At 37.4% G+C, this 18677-nt stretch overlaps 1 protein-coding gene across 1 annotated transcript in view; it reads left to right on the forward strand.

Annotated features, from left to right (window-relative positions):
* Positions 1 to 1692: 1692 nt before the first annotated feature.
* pdss2 (prenyl (decaprenyl) diphosphate synthase, subunit 2) overlaps positions 1693 to 18677 on the forward strand; it is a 46663-nt gene continuing 29678 nt past the window's right edge. Inside the window, exons 1-2 of the mRNA XM_088355015.1 lie at positions 1693 to 2141; positions 16179 to 16313. Of these exons, the coding sequence (XP_088211141.1) occupies positions 1894 to 2141; positions 16179 to 16313 (383 nt within the window). The 5' untranslated portion in view covers positions 1693 to 1893. The remainder of the gene's footprint in view (positions 2142 to 16178; positions 16314 to 18677) is intronic.

Below are 18677 nucleotides of genomic sequence, written 5' to 3' on the forward strand. Positions count from 1 at the left end.
TACCGATCAAAAACAGCACGACAGTACAAGGATTTATCTAGGGACTGCATTTTCTAAGATGGAAAGACTTCAGGGGAAAACTACAGATGAAAAGTGACACTTCCTTTACCAGCTATTTGCATAACTGGTAAGAGGATTTTGTAAAACCAGGGACCTAATATATTATTTTCTTTCATTCTGAAAAGAAAAATGAATCTATAGAAATACTAAAAATATACTACTACAGTAATACTATGATACAAAAATACGACTACAGAAATATTAATGTATTACTAAAAAATACTCCTGTGGAATTACTTCATCAAATACTTTTGCAAAAATGACAAAGAACTACACTAATATTACAAAAATACTAGATATACTAAAAGTATTCTCCAACGGAAATACTTCAGAAATACCACAGTCATACAACAAAATAAAACTACAGTAAAACAACAAAAATACTACAGAAATACTACAAGAATACCCCTATAGAATTACTGTCATGATTACCGATATGCTTCACCTGTGCCAGCTCCTTTAGCGCCAACTGCCTCCGACTCTGATTGGCTCTCTGTCCCTATTTAAACCCACTCATATCTGTCCCCTGTTGTCAGTCCGTCTGCGAATCTCAGTTTACACTAGACAAGCCTTTTTTTCGACCCTGACTCCAACCTGTTTTTTGCACCTGTCTGTCCCCCAGCTTCGACCCGTTTTTGATCCTGACCACGTCTACTCTCGTCCCGGCTTTCGACCTTTTTTGTCCCCGACCACGTGTACTCTCCTTTCCTGGCTCACGACTTGCTTACGACCCCGACCACGTTTTTGCTCTGCTGTGCTGGCTACTGACCCGTTTTTCCGTTCCAGACACCGTCATCGCTCGCCACGGATGTCCCACTTCCGCGTCCAGAGCGACTGCTTCCCGCGTCCAGCGATCACCGGATCGTGGGGGCAACCCTTTCCTTTCTTCCAATAAAACTGAGGGAAACGTAACGCAAGTGGGTCTTGTCTCCGTTCTGGTCCTGATAATTACTTCATAAATACTACAAAAATACTACAAAAATACTATAAAAAAAAATACTACAGAAATATCGCAACAAAAATGCGACAAAAATACAACTACAGTAATATAACAGTAATACTACTGATATACTACACACGTTCTCCTATGGAAATGGTTTAAAAATACAACATAAGTACTCCAGATATACAACAAAAATACGACTGTGTGAATACTACAAAAATACTACAACAATAAAACTACAGAAATACTTCGGACAATATATACAGTTACAATAATATGACAAAACTAAATAGCAAATTAAACAGACCTTATATATTAATTTTCTTTAATTGTGAGTGTTTCAAAACCAATTTGATGAAACGAATCTATGAAAAAACAAATATAAAGAAATATAACATGTAGTTGTATGTATGCATGTGTATTTATTCATAAATGGAAAAATTGGACAGGTGTCCAGGATAGGCCCCTTGTCCACAGTTTTAACACAATGCGGCCCCCCGACTTATGTCTATTTTTGCTGCGTCTCTTCGGAATCTGTAAACAATGAAAACGTATTGTGTGTAATTTTCCTTAATATAATTTGTTAGTATCAAAAATTAAGACGTTTTTTTATTTGTGATTTTTATCGGGAAAAAAATAGCCATATGAAATCGGCGTGACAGGAAGTGACGCATACCAGAGTTGTGACATCACTACATGATTTTCAAGATGGCAGCCCACTGTGACAGGTCGTGGCTTGTGAAACAGTTGCGAAAGAGTGATTTTCCTTTTTAAAAACTAATCCAATGAACTCCATTCAAAACCATGCGGCGTCGGAAGTAGTAAACTGTGATATGATGGCATGAAATACCGTAGAGGGTAATAAGACGTGCTGATATATTAAAGAGAAGATGTTTGCCTCCTTATTTACGCGACTGCCGTGCACAGTCTGCTCTGGACCGATGCGAAGGACACTGAGTTTATTTTCCAGCCCGGGACCTTCAAACTGGAGTAAAGTTGTGTCTGATGCCGAGAAAATTGTCGGTTACCCAACGTCTTTCATGAGCCTCCGTTGTCTACTAAGCGACGAGTTCAGTAATGTTGCCATGCATGTCAAGAAGCTGGTTGGAACGCAACACCCTCTACTGAACACCGCAAGGTATAACCAAGACACACGTTGTTCCCCGATCCACATGCCCGTTTTTGGGGTGCTCAAACACTCGCAACAAATGTAGCATTTTTAACCTCTGTTTTACTTAATAAAGGCCAGGACAAACTTAAATATTATTAAAATGTAATATATATATACATATATCATCTCATTAGATGCACCGCTTATCCTCAGTAGGGTCGCGGGGGTGCTGGAGCCCATGCCAGCTATATTTGGGCATGGGACAGAAAATTAGCTCGCCGATTCACACCTAGGGACAATTTAGACCGGCCAATTAACCTGACATGCATGTTTTCGGAACGTGGGAGGAAACCGGAGTGCCCGGAGGAAACCCATGCAAGCACGGGGAGCACATGCAAACTCCACACAAGAGGTTCGATCTCATGACCTCAGAACTGTGTCGCACACGCGCTAACCACTGCGCCGCCGTGCTGCCCTATACATATAATATATATATATATATATATATGTGTATGTATGTATGTAACGGGTGTAATAATAACTTGTTTTGTTGAAATTCCTGCTGAAATATGTTTGTATAGTTTTTGTATAAGCGTCCTGCAATGACGAGTCCAACAGTGGCACCTGCTGGTAGGGGGTAAGGTTTCTGATTTTGTGACCAGCAGGCGGATGTTGTTAGCAGTCTCTATCGCGCTGCTAACGTGAGCCACGATCTTTTAGTGCTCCACAAAAAGTTAATTTTAAACATTAAAACCACAGCTGACAAATCTCTCAACATGCACAGTAATGAGATTGATGTTGTCAAGCTGTTTGGCTTTATTTTCGTTTTGTTTCTGTCGACTTTTATGTTAGTTTTGCCGGACGTTGCACGTTTTACTAAAATGCTAATTCCCCTTATAGTGTTGAAAGCCAGCGGAGGTGCTAACCACATGTTGTGGATATCTTGTGTGACTCATTGCAGGTAAATTGTTCCCGTTTTTACACTCGTTATTGTAATTATTTCTATTTTCTCATATATATAAAAAGGATGATGTTGGTTAAAATTCAGGAAAAAAAATATGTTGAATTAAAAAAACACTATATGTGGTATGTGGTATTACTTGTTAAAAGTATCTTGTTAAAATGTATGTAAAATGTATTGTGATAGTTGATATTCTAAAATGTATTTTATGTAAACTGAAAAGAAAACTATTTGATATGGTTAGAGCAGTCTACAGCGTGCTGCTAACGCGTTGATAGCCAGCGGAGGTGCTAACCACATGTTGTGGATGTGCTGTGTTGCTCATTGCGGCAACTGTAATAAAAGCCTCATCATTCAGTCTAGCGTGAATGTGGATCTTTGGTGGGACGGGTACACCGCGGTTACATATATACAGTGTTCATTTTACCTCTGAAAAGTGATGGGTCCCGGGGACTAGCATGCTCAAACATCTATGGATCTCTATGGAGATCTATGGGTCCCCAAAATGTAGTGTTATCGAGGTTGAAATTGTAAATCGGCGACAAATATATAATATAAATCTATATATTCATTCAGTTTTAATCATCAAATTATTAATTCATTTTCTGCATCAAATTCTTGTTGGTAATATACCGATTTTTTATTTTCTACTTTTATACTTCCTTTTTTTCTTAACTTCTTTATACAACATAATTCATAATATCAATCACCAAAGCAAGTGAGCCTTTTGAGAGCCCGCTCTTTTTAATGAGTTTAGCCAAAAAAGCTGGTTCTCTAAAAAAAGACGGACTTCCTTTCACTACACAACTCAAACTCGTTTGACTTGATTGATTTGCCGTTTCGTGATAGTCGGTGTATACCTGATGGTACCCATCATTGACAAATTTGTGTTTTTCCGTACAGGTTTTCTCGTACGTCGTACACGTCTTAAAATGCATAATAAACGTACTTTGTACGGCAAAAACATACAGGTTGACAGGTATGAATTTCTCCGCCGTTTTTTTTTGCCGGAATTATTGCCGTTGTTATCACTTTCGGCATTATGTTTCGACTTATTACTGACACTGAAGAAATTACCAATTTTGTGCTGATTTTCACCTAATACTAACTTTTTTTCGAAGGCATACTTAACCTCCGCTCGACGACAAGCACCACAACATTGACGTAACCTCGAAGCAATGAGATCTCGTTGGCCGAGATCGGCTTTCAGACGAAAACCGGAACCGCGAGACCAAAACAACAATGGCGGATCTGCCTGACGAAAAGTTTGGAGTGCAGTAAATCTTTGTTAAAAAAAGTAATCGGGTAATAATGACAATTTTGTGGCAAAAAAGTTGCGTCCCGGGGACGCACGTTGATTTGAGACTATGCGTCCCCATCAAAAATGATGCGTCTAGGACGCAGGGACTCGGGCAAACGAGAACACTGCATATATATATATATATATATATATATATATATATATATATGTATATATATATACATATATATATATAAAATAACACAGCGTCAGAACTACTACACTGCCTTGAAAAGGTTCTATCCATTTGATTCCTCCAGTGTATTATGGTTATGGTATGTTATACGATGGTTATTCTGAATTACTATTTTACCACCCAATATCATGAGTTTGTTATCAGATATTAGACTTGGCTGCATGGAATTGAGTGCAACCATGCTTTTTCCTCTGTATGTATACTTTATTAGAAATAAATGAACTGGGTATGGCGTAGTAATAGTGTTTTTGATAACCACAAAGAGTAATGTTATGTTTACAAATGGGAAGTGACACTCCTGAACAGTGTTGAATGAGCCTAAATCTCTTTGACTGAAATTAATAAATAAACTACCAGCCAAATGCTTTGCAATCGCTTCTGGGTGTTTAAAAATCGTTATGTGGCTTTTCATCATAAAGTGTCTCATTGATGAACATGGATCGTTTTAGGGCTCCAACTAACGATTATTTTAATAATTGACTAATCTGACGATTATTTTTCCGGATTAATCACTGAATCCGAGAAAAAAAAACACATTATTAATTTCCTCTTCTTTATTTAAATATTGAAATTTTGTGGAGAATTAAGAAGATAGTGCACAAAACTAAATATTCTATGATATTAAACAATAAAATATTCAGTGTTTGTCAAATGACAAACAAAATACACACAAATGTTGCTATACAACTGCAAACATATACTTTATTAATAAAGTGCAAAAAAGGCATTTTGGTTGTTTAAGGGACATGAGCTTTTGGAGTAAGAAATCATTGAGAATCACAAAACCCAGTGACACTTATCAACATTAGCATTCCAAGTCAAATATCTTAATGATAAAAAAAATACATACAGATAAATTGTACACACCTGCAAATGTATAAGAGAGTATTTTTAAAAAGTGCAAAGAAATAGGTATTTTTGTTGTTTAAAGGGATATGAGCTTTTGGAACAAGAACAAGATGCAAATGAGAAAACCCAGTAACATGATTTTCAACATTAACAAGCAAAAAGTAACCACCATCACCTTTGTTTACTAACTCACTCACTCTTCCTTCTTTAAAAACTTTGCATCGCAACACAAAAATGTGAGCATGTCAATGATGATCATGTTTATTGAGGATGCTCTCAGTAATGACAGCTGCTTGCTGTGGCGTGCATGATGTCTCTTTCTCATCATGAAGCTTGTCATTGTTTGCTGTTTTGTATTAAGATTAGAATGTATAGTATGAGTATTATTATGGCACAATTTACAATGACTCAAAAATCACTCAGATTTTGCCAGGAAGTTAAAACTTGATGCTTAATCTTAAACTTATTGAAAACATTGTGTGCAAGTTTACTTTTTTTTTAAAGTAAAATTAAGCATTACTTGAGCCTACTTACTCCCTTTGGGCATATGATTAAGATAATATTGTATTGTTCAGCGGATTTTTTTTCCCGTGTGTTTGGTGGAAATTATTTGTTGTTCTTTTTTGTAACTTAGTAATTGGTACTGTTGTTTTTGTGCTGTGCCCAAATAAACTCTATTCTTTCATACAACTGAAATAAAAATTCATAAATAAACTAACATTTAAACGCTAGCAATAAGCAAGCAACCAGAGACTAAATTTAAGTTTCCTCACTTAATCACTTGGACTTTGCCAGAAAATTAAAACTTGATGCTTAATCTTTCCACCATTTTGTGAAAAGTAGAGTGTTTTTGTACAAATCCCAATTAAGCACTGCTTACGATTATTTAAATGAAATAAAAAGTATCACACACACACAGATGCGGGTCATTATTTAGCTAAAAAGCAAACGCTTACATCAGCTAGGTACCAGAGACCAAGGTGGCGTTTCCACATTTTTGAAACAAATAACAAACGAATTAAAACAAATAATGTATTGGCTTACCTTGCTAATGAGCTCCCTTCATCCTCGTTGGTTTGGTGCTCCCATACCATATCACGTTTTTTTTGTTTTGTGTCGTGTGGAATTCTCCACACTTTTGTGGACTTAGGACAAACTCTTTTCTCCGTGTCCGTCAAGTTTCATGAGTTGAATTTACCGTAGCGTTTAAAAATTGTACCTTAGTTCGTATGACTGATAATAAAATGTACCGTATTTTCCGCACTGTAGGGCGCACCGGGTTATAGGGCGCACCCCCAAAAAATAGTTTTTGGTCCTATATCTTCCATAGATAAGGCTCACCGGATTATAAGGCACTACAATGGGAACGTCGACAAAACAGTCAGATGATTCAGTCAAACTTATTACTCGCTTAACATTCCCAAAGCTTGCAAAGAAGCAAATACGTGTCGTAGACACGTGCGGATGCGGTGTCCGTACGATGTCACTCAAATGCATCGTTTCAAATGTCATTCGGAAGGTTAAAGTCTTGGGATTCAAGAAATGCCAACCATTCCTTAGTTTCTATTTTCTTTTTCGCTCGCAACTTTACTGTGCATATGACAATAAACACTTGGAATTGAGTTTAATTCACTCAACTCATCACAGCAACATCAAGATCGTTCTAAAACAAGATACCGGGAAAATATAAAGCCGCATAGCTCACCTAAGTTCTCACGTTCAATAATGATACGCAACCATGGTCTTCTTACAACTGTGAGTGAAGTAAATCCAGGAGAGTAAAATATTTACAAATACAGACTAATGAAACATGTTTCTTTATGGCGTACTTTAGCTAGCTTGCTATTCAGAGTCATCTTTTTCGGCCAATTGCAGGGTTTGTTTTGGCTCCGAATAACTTCAGCCAATAGTGATCGATTTAACTGATGATTAACACATCTTTTTCGGCCAATTGCAGGGTTTGTTTCGGCCCTCTAGCCTATCCGAGGCTCCGAATAACTTCAGCCAATAGCGATCGATTTAACTGATGATTGACACATCTTTTTCGGCCAATTGCAGGGTTTGTTTTGGCCCTCTAGCCTATCCGAGGCTCCGAATAACTTCAGCCAATAGCGATCGATTCAAATGATGATTGACACATTGGTTAGCCAATGAAACGCCGGTATATAAATCCCAGCATACACCGCGGACTACTCCACGTTCGGGGGGAAATCGAGTCGGCGGCTGTTGCGTAAGTTGCGAGACCTTGCGACTTAATATTGAGACATATATAAGGCGCACTGTATTAAAGGCGCATGGTCAGCTTTTGAAAAAAATTACGACTTTTAGGTGCGCCTTATAGTGCAGAAAATATGGTAATTCATGGAACATATAAGACTTTGTTTTTCGTGACAAGTTACATAATTTGATTAGTGTGCAGACTCTCAAGGGGACGGGACCAAGAAGAGTTTTTTTTTTCTCTAGTCAACCGTTTTTTTACTTTCTAGGTCCTTAATTGTTTTTCATAGTTGTAGGTTTTGAATTGAGTTTCATTTGTATATTGTATTTCATGAACTGGGTAAAAATATAAAAATGACAATCATTCTGTTAAGCCAGACCTTTACTAAAGGCTGGTCAATAAATTGGTTGCACGACACAGTACAGCGACATAAAGTGGTCAAATTATACACACTGTTACTTTAAAGGGACAATGTAGATTATTATGCACCTCCTATTGGTAAAAAACAAAATAAAAAATTAAAATCAATTTTGATTTGAATTAAAATCTGATTAAAAAACGCCCCTTCCATTCTAAATGTTGACGTTAAAATATGATATTAGAAAAAGGTTCATAATGGTTGCTGAATGTGTGTACAAATAGGATCACACATTGTTACTGTGTCTATACTGTGTTTACGTGTATACAGCAATCCTTCGCTATAACACAGCTTTCTTTTCATGGTTTTGCTACTTCAATGGTGCATTGTGTTCTGCATTTTAATTCTCTATTATTTGATTGTACGGTATTCATTTGTAGAAAAGAAAAGAAAATAGGGGAAAACAACATTTTATACAGTGCTTTTATAATTTAAACACATTTTGAGCCTGTAAAGGGGTTTGTTTTTTAATTTCAGTGTATAACATAGTATTTAATTGTAAAGTAACTGCAAAAAAAATATGGATTCTACTACACGGAATTCCCCTATCAGGAGTTATTTTTGGAACGTAACCTTCGCTATATACGATGGATAATTTTATTTAAAAATGATTGTTGTTTCATTATTGGTAAGAAACAGGTGACAGATTATTCAATTATGTATTTATTCATTTATTTATCTATTAAAATATCAATTCATTGTGCAATCAGCCTATGCCCACTGCTCAAAGACAGCGGGATGGGCTCCAGCACCCCGTGACCCTACTGAGGATAAGCAGTGCAGATAATGGATGGAGTGTGCAATCAGGGATCATGAGGTAGTGTTGTGAGCCTACTGCAGTTGTCTTAAAAGCAGCTCTGCTCCTAAATCACAGCTTTATAAACGATTATTGGGCCCATGTACCACCATTAATCAGGATTAGCACAGTAAAGATGATATTGGTGAATAACTACTTCGTAGACTGACTGCAGACTTTAAATTGTCATTGTCTCAGCTCTAACCGTTCACACAGACAAACAAAAAAGTATATAACAAAGCAATGAATAAATACGTTCATTGTGGCGATGTTAAGTATAATAACATTTCTATCTTATATTGAAAATAACAGAGCTGCTGCATGCATGAGCACACAAGTGTGGGAAACACTCCAGGTCTAGTAACGATGCACTGGGTATGTCTACATGCGGGGAATAGTTGTATTGAGATCAAGATTCAGGTTTTTGGCAAATCCGACTAATCTGTTTGGATGACTAGTGACAAGAGTATAAATGGTGTTTTGGAAAAACCTGACTGTAAGGGGCAGAGCATGAGCATTGTCATTACCTAAGAAAACTATATTTCTACATTTAACCCATGATAACAAATAAAACGTCATTTTATTCATGTCCACAATCAATGTAGTACCTTGTTTGTTTCCTCAATGCTACAAAAGTTTGCTTAGTTGTTTACACTTGCGTGTTTAGAAGTTGTGTAGTGTTCAGTTGCTTGCTAGGAGAACAAACTTCTACCTACATATATGTATTAATATAATTGTGGCATTTGACTGTAGTGATAAAAAATATAATCAAAATGTTGCAGGTAAATTAACCAACAAATGAGAGAAGGATGCCAAGAAAGAGAGAGATAAACAAAAGACACGGCTAGAGAGTGAGAGAAAAAGAAAGGGAGAAGAGAAAGAGAAAGAAATAGTCACTAAGAGAAACAATAAGAGAGAAAGTGAGAGAGAAAGAAAGGCTAACACACAGAGAGAGAGAAAAAAAACAGAATAGAGAGAAAGGTGGAAAGAAGTGACAAAGTAAAAGAAATTCAGTAAAAGAGAGACAGAGAATAAAGACTGATAAAAAGATAAAAGAGAAAGAAAAAATGAGAGGAACAAAGAATGAAAGAGAGAGACAGAAAGAGACAAAATAAGAGAGAGAGACAATGTGAGATAGTGACAGAGAGAAAGCACAGAAAAAAAGAAAAGCGGAGGAGAGAAAGAAAAAAGAGACAAATTGAGAAAAAAGATAAAGAGCAAGAAAACAACATAGAAGAGAAAAATGAATAAAGAGGGTGAGGCAAAGAGAGAGACAGTATGAGAAAGAGGGAGAAATGGGAGAGGAAGAAATAGAGACAGAGAGAGAGAGAGAGAGTAAAAGTAATCTATCTCCAGTTGCTGTGTGAGTGTCTGGGCCAGGCTTAGGAAACATCAAGTGGGCACATTTTGAAGTGCAGCTCATTTTTCTGTTGAACTTCTCTTGGCACTGTCTCGCGGGACGGGCTCAAACCCTTGGCGGGCCTAGTCCGGCCCTTGGGCCACATGATGGACACATTTTCTTTACATGAACATAAATATGACTTAAGTAGACAAAACAGAATAAGAGCATATTTGGTTTTGTATTTTTGTTCACATTTTTTTATAAAAGCCAAGTAATATTCTCAGCTCAGGGATGCTGCTGGAAATGTGAATTTCCCTTCGGGGATGAACAAAGTATCTATCTATCTATCTATATTCTGATTTTAATCTTACTACTCCCTGCATGTACTGACTGTTTGCTTTTATGGTGTTATCTCCGGTACAGAGCAGCGAGTGAACATCATATTGCTTACCATGATTTACATACTGAATGTGCGATGAAGTAAAGTGGATCGGTTCACAATTTGCGTTCTGTTAACGCACACTTTCTGGCCATAGCGTGCAACAGTTTTTCTGGAAGTTTTTTTGAATACCTCCCACGTTCTAAAAATAGTAGTTTGACGTCATTTTAGACCAACCCAATTTCTGTGCAGGCTTCAGTGTCTTTTCAAGGAAACGTTATTTAGGATTTGATCTTTAGAAATGCAGCTGCTTGTAGGCTGGTGAAAGTTCTCATTCACAGTCCAAGTAGAAGGCGTGGTGACCTGTTCACAACCCTCCCGACATGACAGCAGCTCATTTTTCTCCTCTACTTTGCTGGCTCACTTTTATCATACCAGATCTGCTCGTTTCTGTGATTGATTGATATTTCCTGTTAAAGAGAATGAGGAAAATATTAATCACTTCCCTGCACTCACAAACCCCCTTAGAATTGATTTTTAGTTTGCTTCTTTTGACCACAATTGAACCTTCTTTGATGGGCTGCAGCAGGGGCGTGAAAACTACGTCCCGGCAAGCTTTTTAATCCGGCCCGCCTAACGAAAATGGTCAAACTATATTTGACGATATATACAATAGGAAATAAAGTACTACTCATAAAAAAAAATATTTTTGGGGGGCAGCTTTGTCCCGATTGCCCCTTTGTGAGTTTACAACAAAAATAACACAAAAATACATCAAATTGCTAAAAACCCTAAACATCAAACCTTTAGTGTTTCAAAACAGGGGCTTAATATGTTATTTTGCTTTCATTTTGAAAAAAATGCTACATAAATACCAGAAGAAATACTACTAGAGCAATACAATAATAGTACCACAAAAAAATTACAAAAATACAACTACAGAAATTCAGTATTATAAATAACTACTACAAAACTACTACAAAAATACTACAGAAATAATACAAAAATTCTACTACATCAATACTATTATACAGGAATACTACTCAAGAAATAGTACAAAAAATACATCAACACTCCAAAATACTATTACAGAAATACTACAAAAATGCTACATAAATACTACAAAACGACTACTACACAAATACTACGACATAAATACTACGAAAATACAACCACAGTAACACTACAAAGCTTTATATTAAATTTAGTGCTTAAAACAGGGACCAAGTGTATACTTTTGTTTTAATTCTAAAAGAAAGTAAAAAATGCTTAAATGATACAAAAATACTACTGCAGAAATACTAATCAAACCAAACCCCTTCAGAAGTATTACAAAATACAACGACATAAATACGGCAAAATAGTTTTAAGAAACATTATGAAACAATACAAATATACTACAAAATAAAACTACAAAAATACTATTACAAAAATACTACGAAATAAATACTACAAAATAGTGTTAACACTACAAAATAATACAAAAATACTAGAAAATACAACTACAAAAGTACTAGAACGAAAATACTACAAAAATACAACAACAACACAAATTTAGCGCCTAAAACAGGGACGTAATATATTATTTCTTTAATTGTGTTTCAAAACAAATTTAATGAGACTAATCTTAAAACTGTTCTTAAATGATAAAACCAGATCTAAAAAAATATAACATGTAGATGTCTGCATGTAAAATCATTCATAAATAAGAACAAATGGATGAGCTCCAAGACCGGCCCCTCGGCCAACATTTTTAGCCCATTGTGCCTGCCACTCAGTCTGCCCACCCCTGGGCTGAAGGGTCAATGATGCAAAATGTGAAAAAAGGTGTGGGATTACTGCGGCATTAGGATTTTGTTGATTGCAGTTTCCAAAACCTAAGGCTCGTGTCTGTTTTATTCAACCATGACGACGTGTATCCCTCATATATCCGTCATGCGGCGTTCTGCATTCTAAGTTCTGGCTGGGCTTTACTTCCACTCTGTTCTCGCTGCATTCACGCCTTCTTTTCATGGTCCATCTCCCACATCAACTCTGTGGTGCAGGGGTGGGTTAAAGCAAAGGGGAATGGGGGGAGCGCTAGTGTGAAGTGTGAGGCTGATGTCTGGGCATTGAGCAGTGGGGGTGTGGCTGCCTGTCTGCCTCGGAGCCCTAACGAGAGCTTGATTCATTGCACGAGGGGCTCCCATCGGGACAGGATTAGAGGCGCTCGGTCTAAGCGCTCCCAAGAGACATTAAAAAGATATTTAATCTAGCTACCACACAGGCAGCGACCGTTGCACTTCATGGGGTTTGTCTTTGTGTACTTACATTTATTTAGTAGACTCCAAGTATAGTGATGGGGTGAGACTTTGATCACAAGAAGGTCTACATTAGTTTAAAATTTTACACTATCATCTAATAGTTTGGCGTCACTTAAAAATGCCCTTATTTTTTTAAGGAAAAACATTGTTTCTTTAATGGAGATAACATTTAACTAATCAGAAATACTTTCCTTATGGATTGTTAATGTGATAAATTACTATTTTAGCTGCAATTGTCTGCACAAAGGTGTATAGAGGTCGATTTCCAGCAACCAGTACTCCAGTTAAGAGTACACTGTGTTTGCTAATTTTGTTAAAAGGTTAATAGATGATTAAAAAAAAACTTGTGCAATGATGTTAGCACAACTGAAAACAATTTAGCGGGATCGAGAAGCTATAAAACTGACCTTCCTTTGAACTTGTTGAGTATCTGGAGCATCAAATTTGTGAGTGTGATTAAACAGTCATAATGGCCAGATAAAGAGAACTTTCATGGGAAACTTGACAGGCAATAAGAAATTAAGGCTGTTTCATGCAAAGAATTGTCAAGAAACTTAAGATCTCCTACAATTGTGTCTAATACTCCTGCCCCCTTTATATATATACTGTATACAGTATATACAGGATCTAACAAGAGTAGAAAAAGAAGAGGCCAACTAATAATTTATTCAACAGCTATTTGATAATCAAAATAATTATTAACTATTCTTTAATAATTGATTAATTGTTGTATGTATATATATATATATATATATATATATATATATATATATATATATATATATATATATAATCTATTTAATTTTAAGTCTGCAAATCCTCTGAATAGGTGCTTTTCACCCTTCATCTATTTTTTTTTCTTCAATTATATTTATGTTAAACTGCAATCTAATAATCGACCAATTCATCGTTTATGAAAATAATCGCTAGTTGCAGCGCTGCCCGTCATCAAGTGATCCTCGCCAGTAGTTGGGGGAATGAGAGCTCATAAATATCTTGTATTTAATTTATCCAATGTAGGGTTTTTCGATTGTGACTCGATTGATATCAAGATTAATTATTTTTTTTCTCTCTATTCCCTTTATCTCGCTGCCTACAAACCTAAGCTGCTTCAAATACAGTGGCTTGCAAAACTATTTGGCGCCCTTGAACTTTGTGACCTTTTGCCATATTTCAGACTTCAACCATCAAGATATAAAACTATAATTTCTTGTGAAGCATCAACAATAAGTGGGACACAATCATGAAGTGGAACACACTTTATTGGATATTTTAAACTTTTTTAACATATAAAAAACAAAAAAGTGGGTTTGCAAAATTATTCAGCCCCTTTACTTCCAGAAGTTCCGTGAGGATCTCTGAATGATTCAATGTTGATCTAAATGACTAACAATGATAAATGGAATCCACCTGTGTGTAATCAAGTCTCTTTAGAAATACACCTGCACTGTGATAGTCTCAGAAGTCTGTTTAAAGCGCAGAGAGCATCATGAAAAACGAGGAACACACCAGGCAGGTCCGATATACTGTTGTGGATAAGTTTAAAGCTGGATTTGAATACAAAAATATTTCCCAAGCTTTAAACATCCCAAGGAGCACTGTGCAAGCAACAATATCAAAATGGAAGGCGTATCAGACTACTGCAAATCTACCAAGCCCAAACTTTCAGCTCATACAAGGAGAAAACTGATCAGAGATGCAGCCAAGAGGCCCATGATCACTCTGCATGAACTGCAGAGGTCTACAGCTGAGGTGGCAGAATCTGTCCATAGGACAACAATCAGTCGTATACTGCACAAATCTGGCCTTTATGGAAGAGTGGCAAGAAGGAAGCCATTTCTTAAAGATATCCATAAAAAGTGTCGTTTAAAGTTTTCCACAAGCCACCTGGGAGACGCACCAAACATGTGGAAGAAGGTGCTCTGGTCAGATGAGACCAAAATCAAACTTTTTGGCAACAATGCAAGACGTTATGTTTGGTGTAAAAGCAGCACGGCTCATCACCCTCAACACACCATCCCCACAGTCAAACATGGTGGTGGCAGCAGCATCATGGTTTGGGCCTGCTTTTCTTCAGCAGGGACAGGGAAGATTGTTGGAGCCAAAGACAGGACCATTCTGGAAGAAAATCTGAAGAAGTCCGCAAAAGACCTGAGATTGGTACAGAGATTTGTCTTCCAACAAGACAATGATCCAAAACATAAAGCAAACGCTACAATAGAATGGTTCACCAAAATACATCAAGGTGTTAGAATGGCCGAGTCAAAGTTCAGACCTCAATCCAATTGAGAATCCGTGGAAAGAACTGAAAACTGCTGTTCACAAAAGCTTTCCATCCAACCTCACTGAACTCGAGCTGTTTTGCAAGGAGGAATGGGCAAAAATATCAGTTTCTCGATGTGCAAAACTGATAGAGACGTACCCCAAGCGACTTGCAGCTGTAATCCCAGCAAAAGGTTGCGCTACAAAGTATTAACTCAATGGGGCTGAATAACTTTGCACACCCACTTTTTGTTTTTTTTATTTGTTAAAAAAGTTTAAAATACCCAATAAATTGTGTTCCACTTCGTGATTGTGTCCCACTTATTGTTGATGCTTCACAAGAAATTACAGTTTTATATCTTAATGTTTGAAGTCTGAGATGTGGCAAAAGGTCACAAAGTTCAAGGGGGGCAAATAGTTTCGCGAGCCAGTGTGCCTAATGATCGATAATTAAATTCCAATTGCTACTGTATTGGTTTTAAAGACTATTGGTGGCTATGCAAACAAGTCTGAATGTATATATTTGGTGTAAAAGACTCAGATAACAATCTTTTTTTGGGGAGGAGGGCATGATTATCGTTTTTACCTATTTTCTGACATCATTTGGGCCAAAGTAGTTACAAAATTATAATGAATGATTTGGATAGTTTTTACAAATGTATGGTGAGAAAACATATTATTAGAAGTGCATAGATTGGTCTATTTATCATCAAAATATTTGTCGGACTTATTGATTTAAAATAATATAATTGTTTGTTTCGACCCTATAAATACTATATCTAGTGGGAAAATGTATTAATTACTCTAAACAATACTGGGATTGTGAGCAAATAACGAGTAGCAGTGTGTGAGTTTTTTATGCTCAAGATTCTCCTCACAATTTCCCTCAAAACATACTTTTTAAGCTAACTGCAAACATTTCCCAAAAAACTGTTTTCAGCGACGTGTTGAATAATGGATAATGAAGTTCTCTAGCAATCACCCAGTTAGTCAAATTTTGTTTACAATATTTGACTCAAATGTTTCTCTGGTCTTTGCAGGGGGTTTGTTTACGACAGCAGAAACAACCTTCAGATGAGAGGGCTGGTTGTCCTACTGCTTTCAAAAGCCGCAGGACCGAACCACACATCGCCCGATCCCTTAGCTCAGGACATGGTCAGTGGCATCTACCCAAGGTAAAGCTACTCATGTCATTCCATTCATCCATCTATCCATCCATCCATCCATCCTGCTCCACTTATCTGGGGTCGCGTCAGTCTCAGCAGGCTAGCCCAGACCTCCCTATCCCCAGCCACTTGATCCAGCTCATCTGACAGGATCCTGAGGCATTCCCAGGCCAGGCTTGAGTCATAGCCTCACATGCATGTCCTAGTTTATCCGCGGGGCCTCCTTCCGGTGGGATATGCCTGGAACATCTCCCAAGGGAGACGTCCAGGAGACATCCTTATCAGATGCCCAATCCACCTCAACTGGCTCCTCTCAAATGACAGACCGGTACAGGGACTACAGTAATCCCTCGGTTATCGCGGTTAATGGGTACCAAAACCAGCCACTAAACGTAAAAATCCGCGAAATAGCGACGCCCCTTCAAAAATGCTTAAAAAAAAAATATATATATATTTTTTTTAATTTTATTATTATTATTTTTTAGACCCGCGAAGCTCTGAACCCCGAACGTGGAACTGCGAAGTAGCGAGGTCCCACTGTACATGATGGCAGACGCTACCCCGATCCATCTGTCAATCTTCCGTTCCATCCTACTATCACTCGTGTACAAAACCCCAAAATACTTGAACTCATTCATTCAATTTTAGCTTATATCAATTTGATTCAAAACTTGAAATGTAACAATTACACCTGCTTTTGGTTCCATGTATTTATATCCTTGCAGTTGTTTGCCAACTTTTAAGTCTTTAGTTGAGTAGACACTAAAAATAAAAAAAAAAGACGTCTATGGATTTTAAACAGGAGAGGACCCAAACATCAGAAAAGAAACCAAACCTGTTCTGAAAGCCCTCCTCTGATAATTTTTATCTTATCTCCTTGGTTATGAAAGCAGATCAAAGAACAGCAACATGATTGTACAATGGTGACAATGATGTAAATAGCGCATAATAGTAATTACAACAAACAAGACTGAGATTTAAGAGTCAAAATAACAAACTGGTAATCTCTTTTGCAGAAGTCCAATTTTAAAAACAATATAAACTTCTATCCAACCTTTATTTACCCAGGGCACATGGTGCATTTCCTCTTACAAATAAGAAGACGGCATGCGCTGTCGATGAACTAGTTTTCTTCTGTTGGCAGCCTACCAATGACAATTTTGAATGAAAACGTAATGAAGGAAAAAATTAATAAACAAAGTTTGCAAGTGAGTATTATTATTGAAACCTCTGGGGACGGTCTCCTCCCTCCTTGACAGGCAGCATTTGTAAAAGATTCCCCACTCTGCCGCCTGACACTGATGATTCGCCAAAACAGAAATGATTGATGGACAAAAGAGGATGGATGCGATGTATTGATAGCTCGAGGGGACCAAAAGAATATGTTTGAGATCTATGGAGGGCCTGATTGTTGGGGGGACGGATAGGGGGGAAGAACGGACGGATTGGGGGAAGAACAGACAGGGGGATGGATGAACAGATGTTGGGATGGATGGATAGACGGACGGAAGGATAAATATCTGTATTCAGATGCCAATGAGCACATCTCTTTATCAATCTTCTAGACAGCAATGTTTTTTTTAAGTCACTGCCACATGGTGGTGGCTGTATTTGATGGTAAGGCAGACAGCTGAGGGAGGGAAATGGCATAGAACACTCAGGACGAGAGGCGTGGTAAGGGGCGTTACAACTGTGCAAGATGGCATCAGTTGCTATGCAACCAGGCACCAAAGCTATTTATACACGGACCCCCTTGTCCCCTTTTTTCCTCCCAAAGCCCCGCAGATACATAACTGGACTGAGAGATAGGCAGGCAAGGTTTTGGAAATCAGGCACATGGAGAAAGTGTTTGTCTCATTACTGCATGTCAACTTTATTCAGCCGTTCCATTGCATCATTATTTTTGGGTTTTATTATCTCTTGAACTGAGCATAAAATGCTGCTACCTGAAATGACAATAAATATGCTCTTAATGACGGATATTTTACCATTTCATTTCCACCCTACTCGTGAATACTCAAAAGATCGGGCTGTTAGATGAGCCCATTCCGGGTACTGTGGCAGATTGTGCTGCCATTATTATGGTGCGTGAAGCAATTTAATTATCAATTGCAATGGGGTCAGCACTCATCAAGAGAAATGATGATTACCCATCATTATCTGAAGCACCCCAAAATAAGAGTTATTTACAGAATGGATTAACTCAAGTGAACACAGTGAAAACACAGTGAAGGTACTTTAAACAAAGCATTTATGTCACGGTCTACTAACTCACGGCGACCATACTCTTGTTCACTTTTATTTTCTGCTCAGTAATGAGTGGCGCTGCAGTGTAGGCAGAATTAATGTTTGTTATTTTTGATCCCTGACACA

The sequence above is a fragment of the Urocampus carinirostris genome, chromosome 15 (assembly GCF_059441175.1).
Source record: "Urocampus carinirostris isolate Australia breed hairy pipefish chromosome 15, RoL_Ucar_1.0, whole genome shotgun sequence".
Lineage (NCBI taxonomy): Eukaryota > Metazoa > Chordata > Actinopteri > Syngnathiformes > Syngnathidae > Urocampus > Urocampus carinirostris.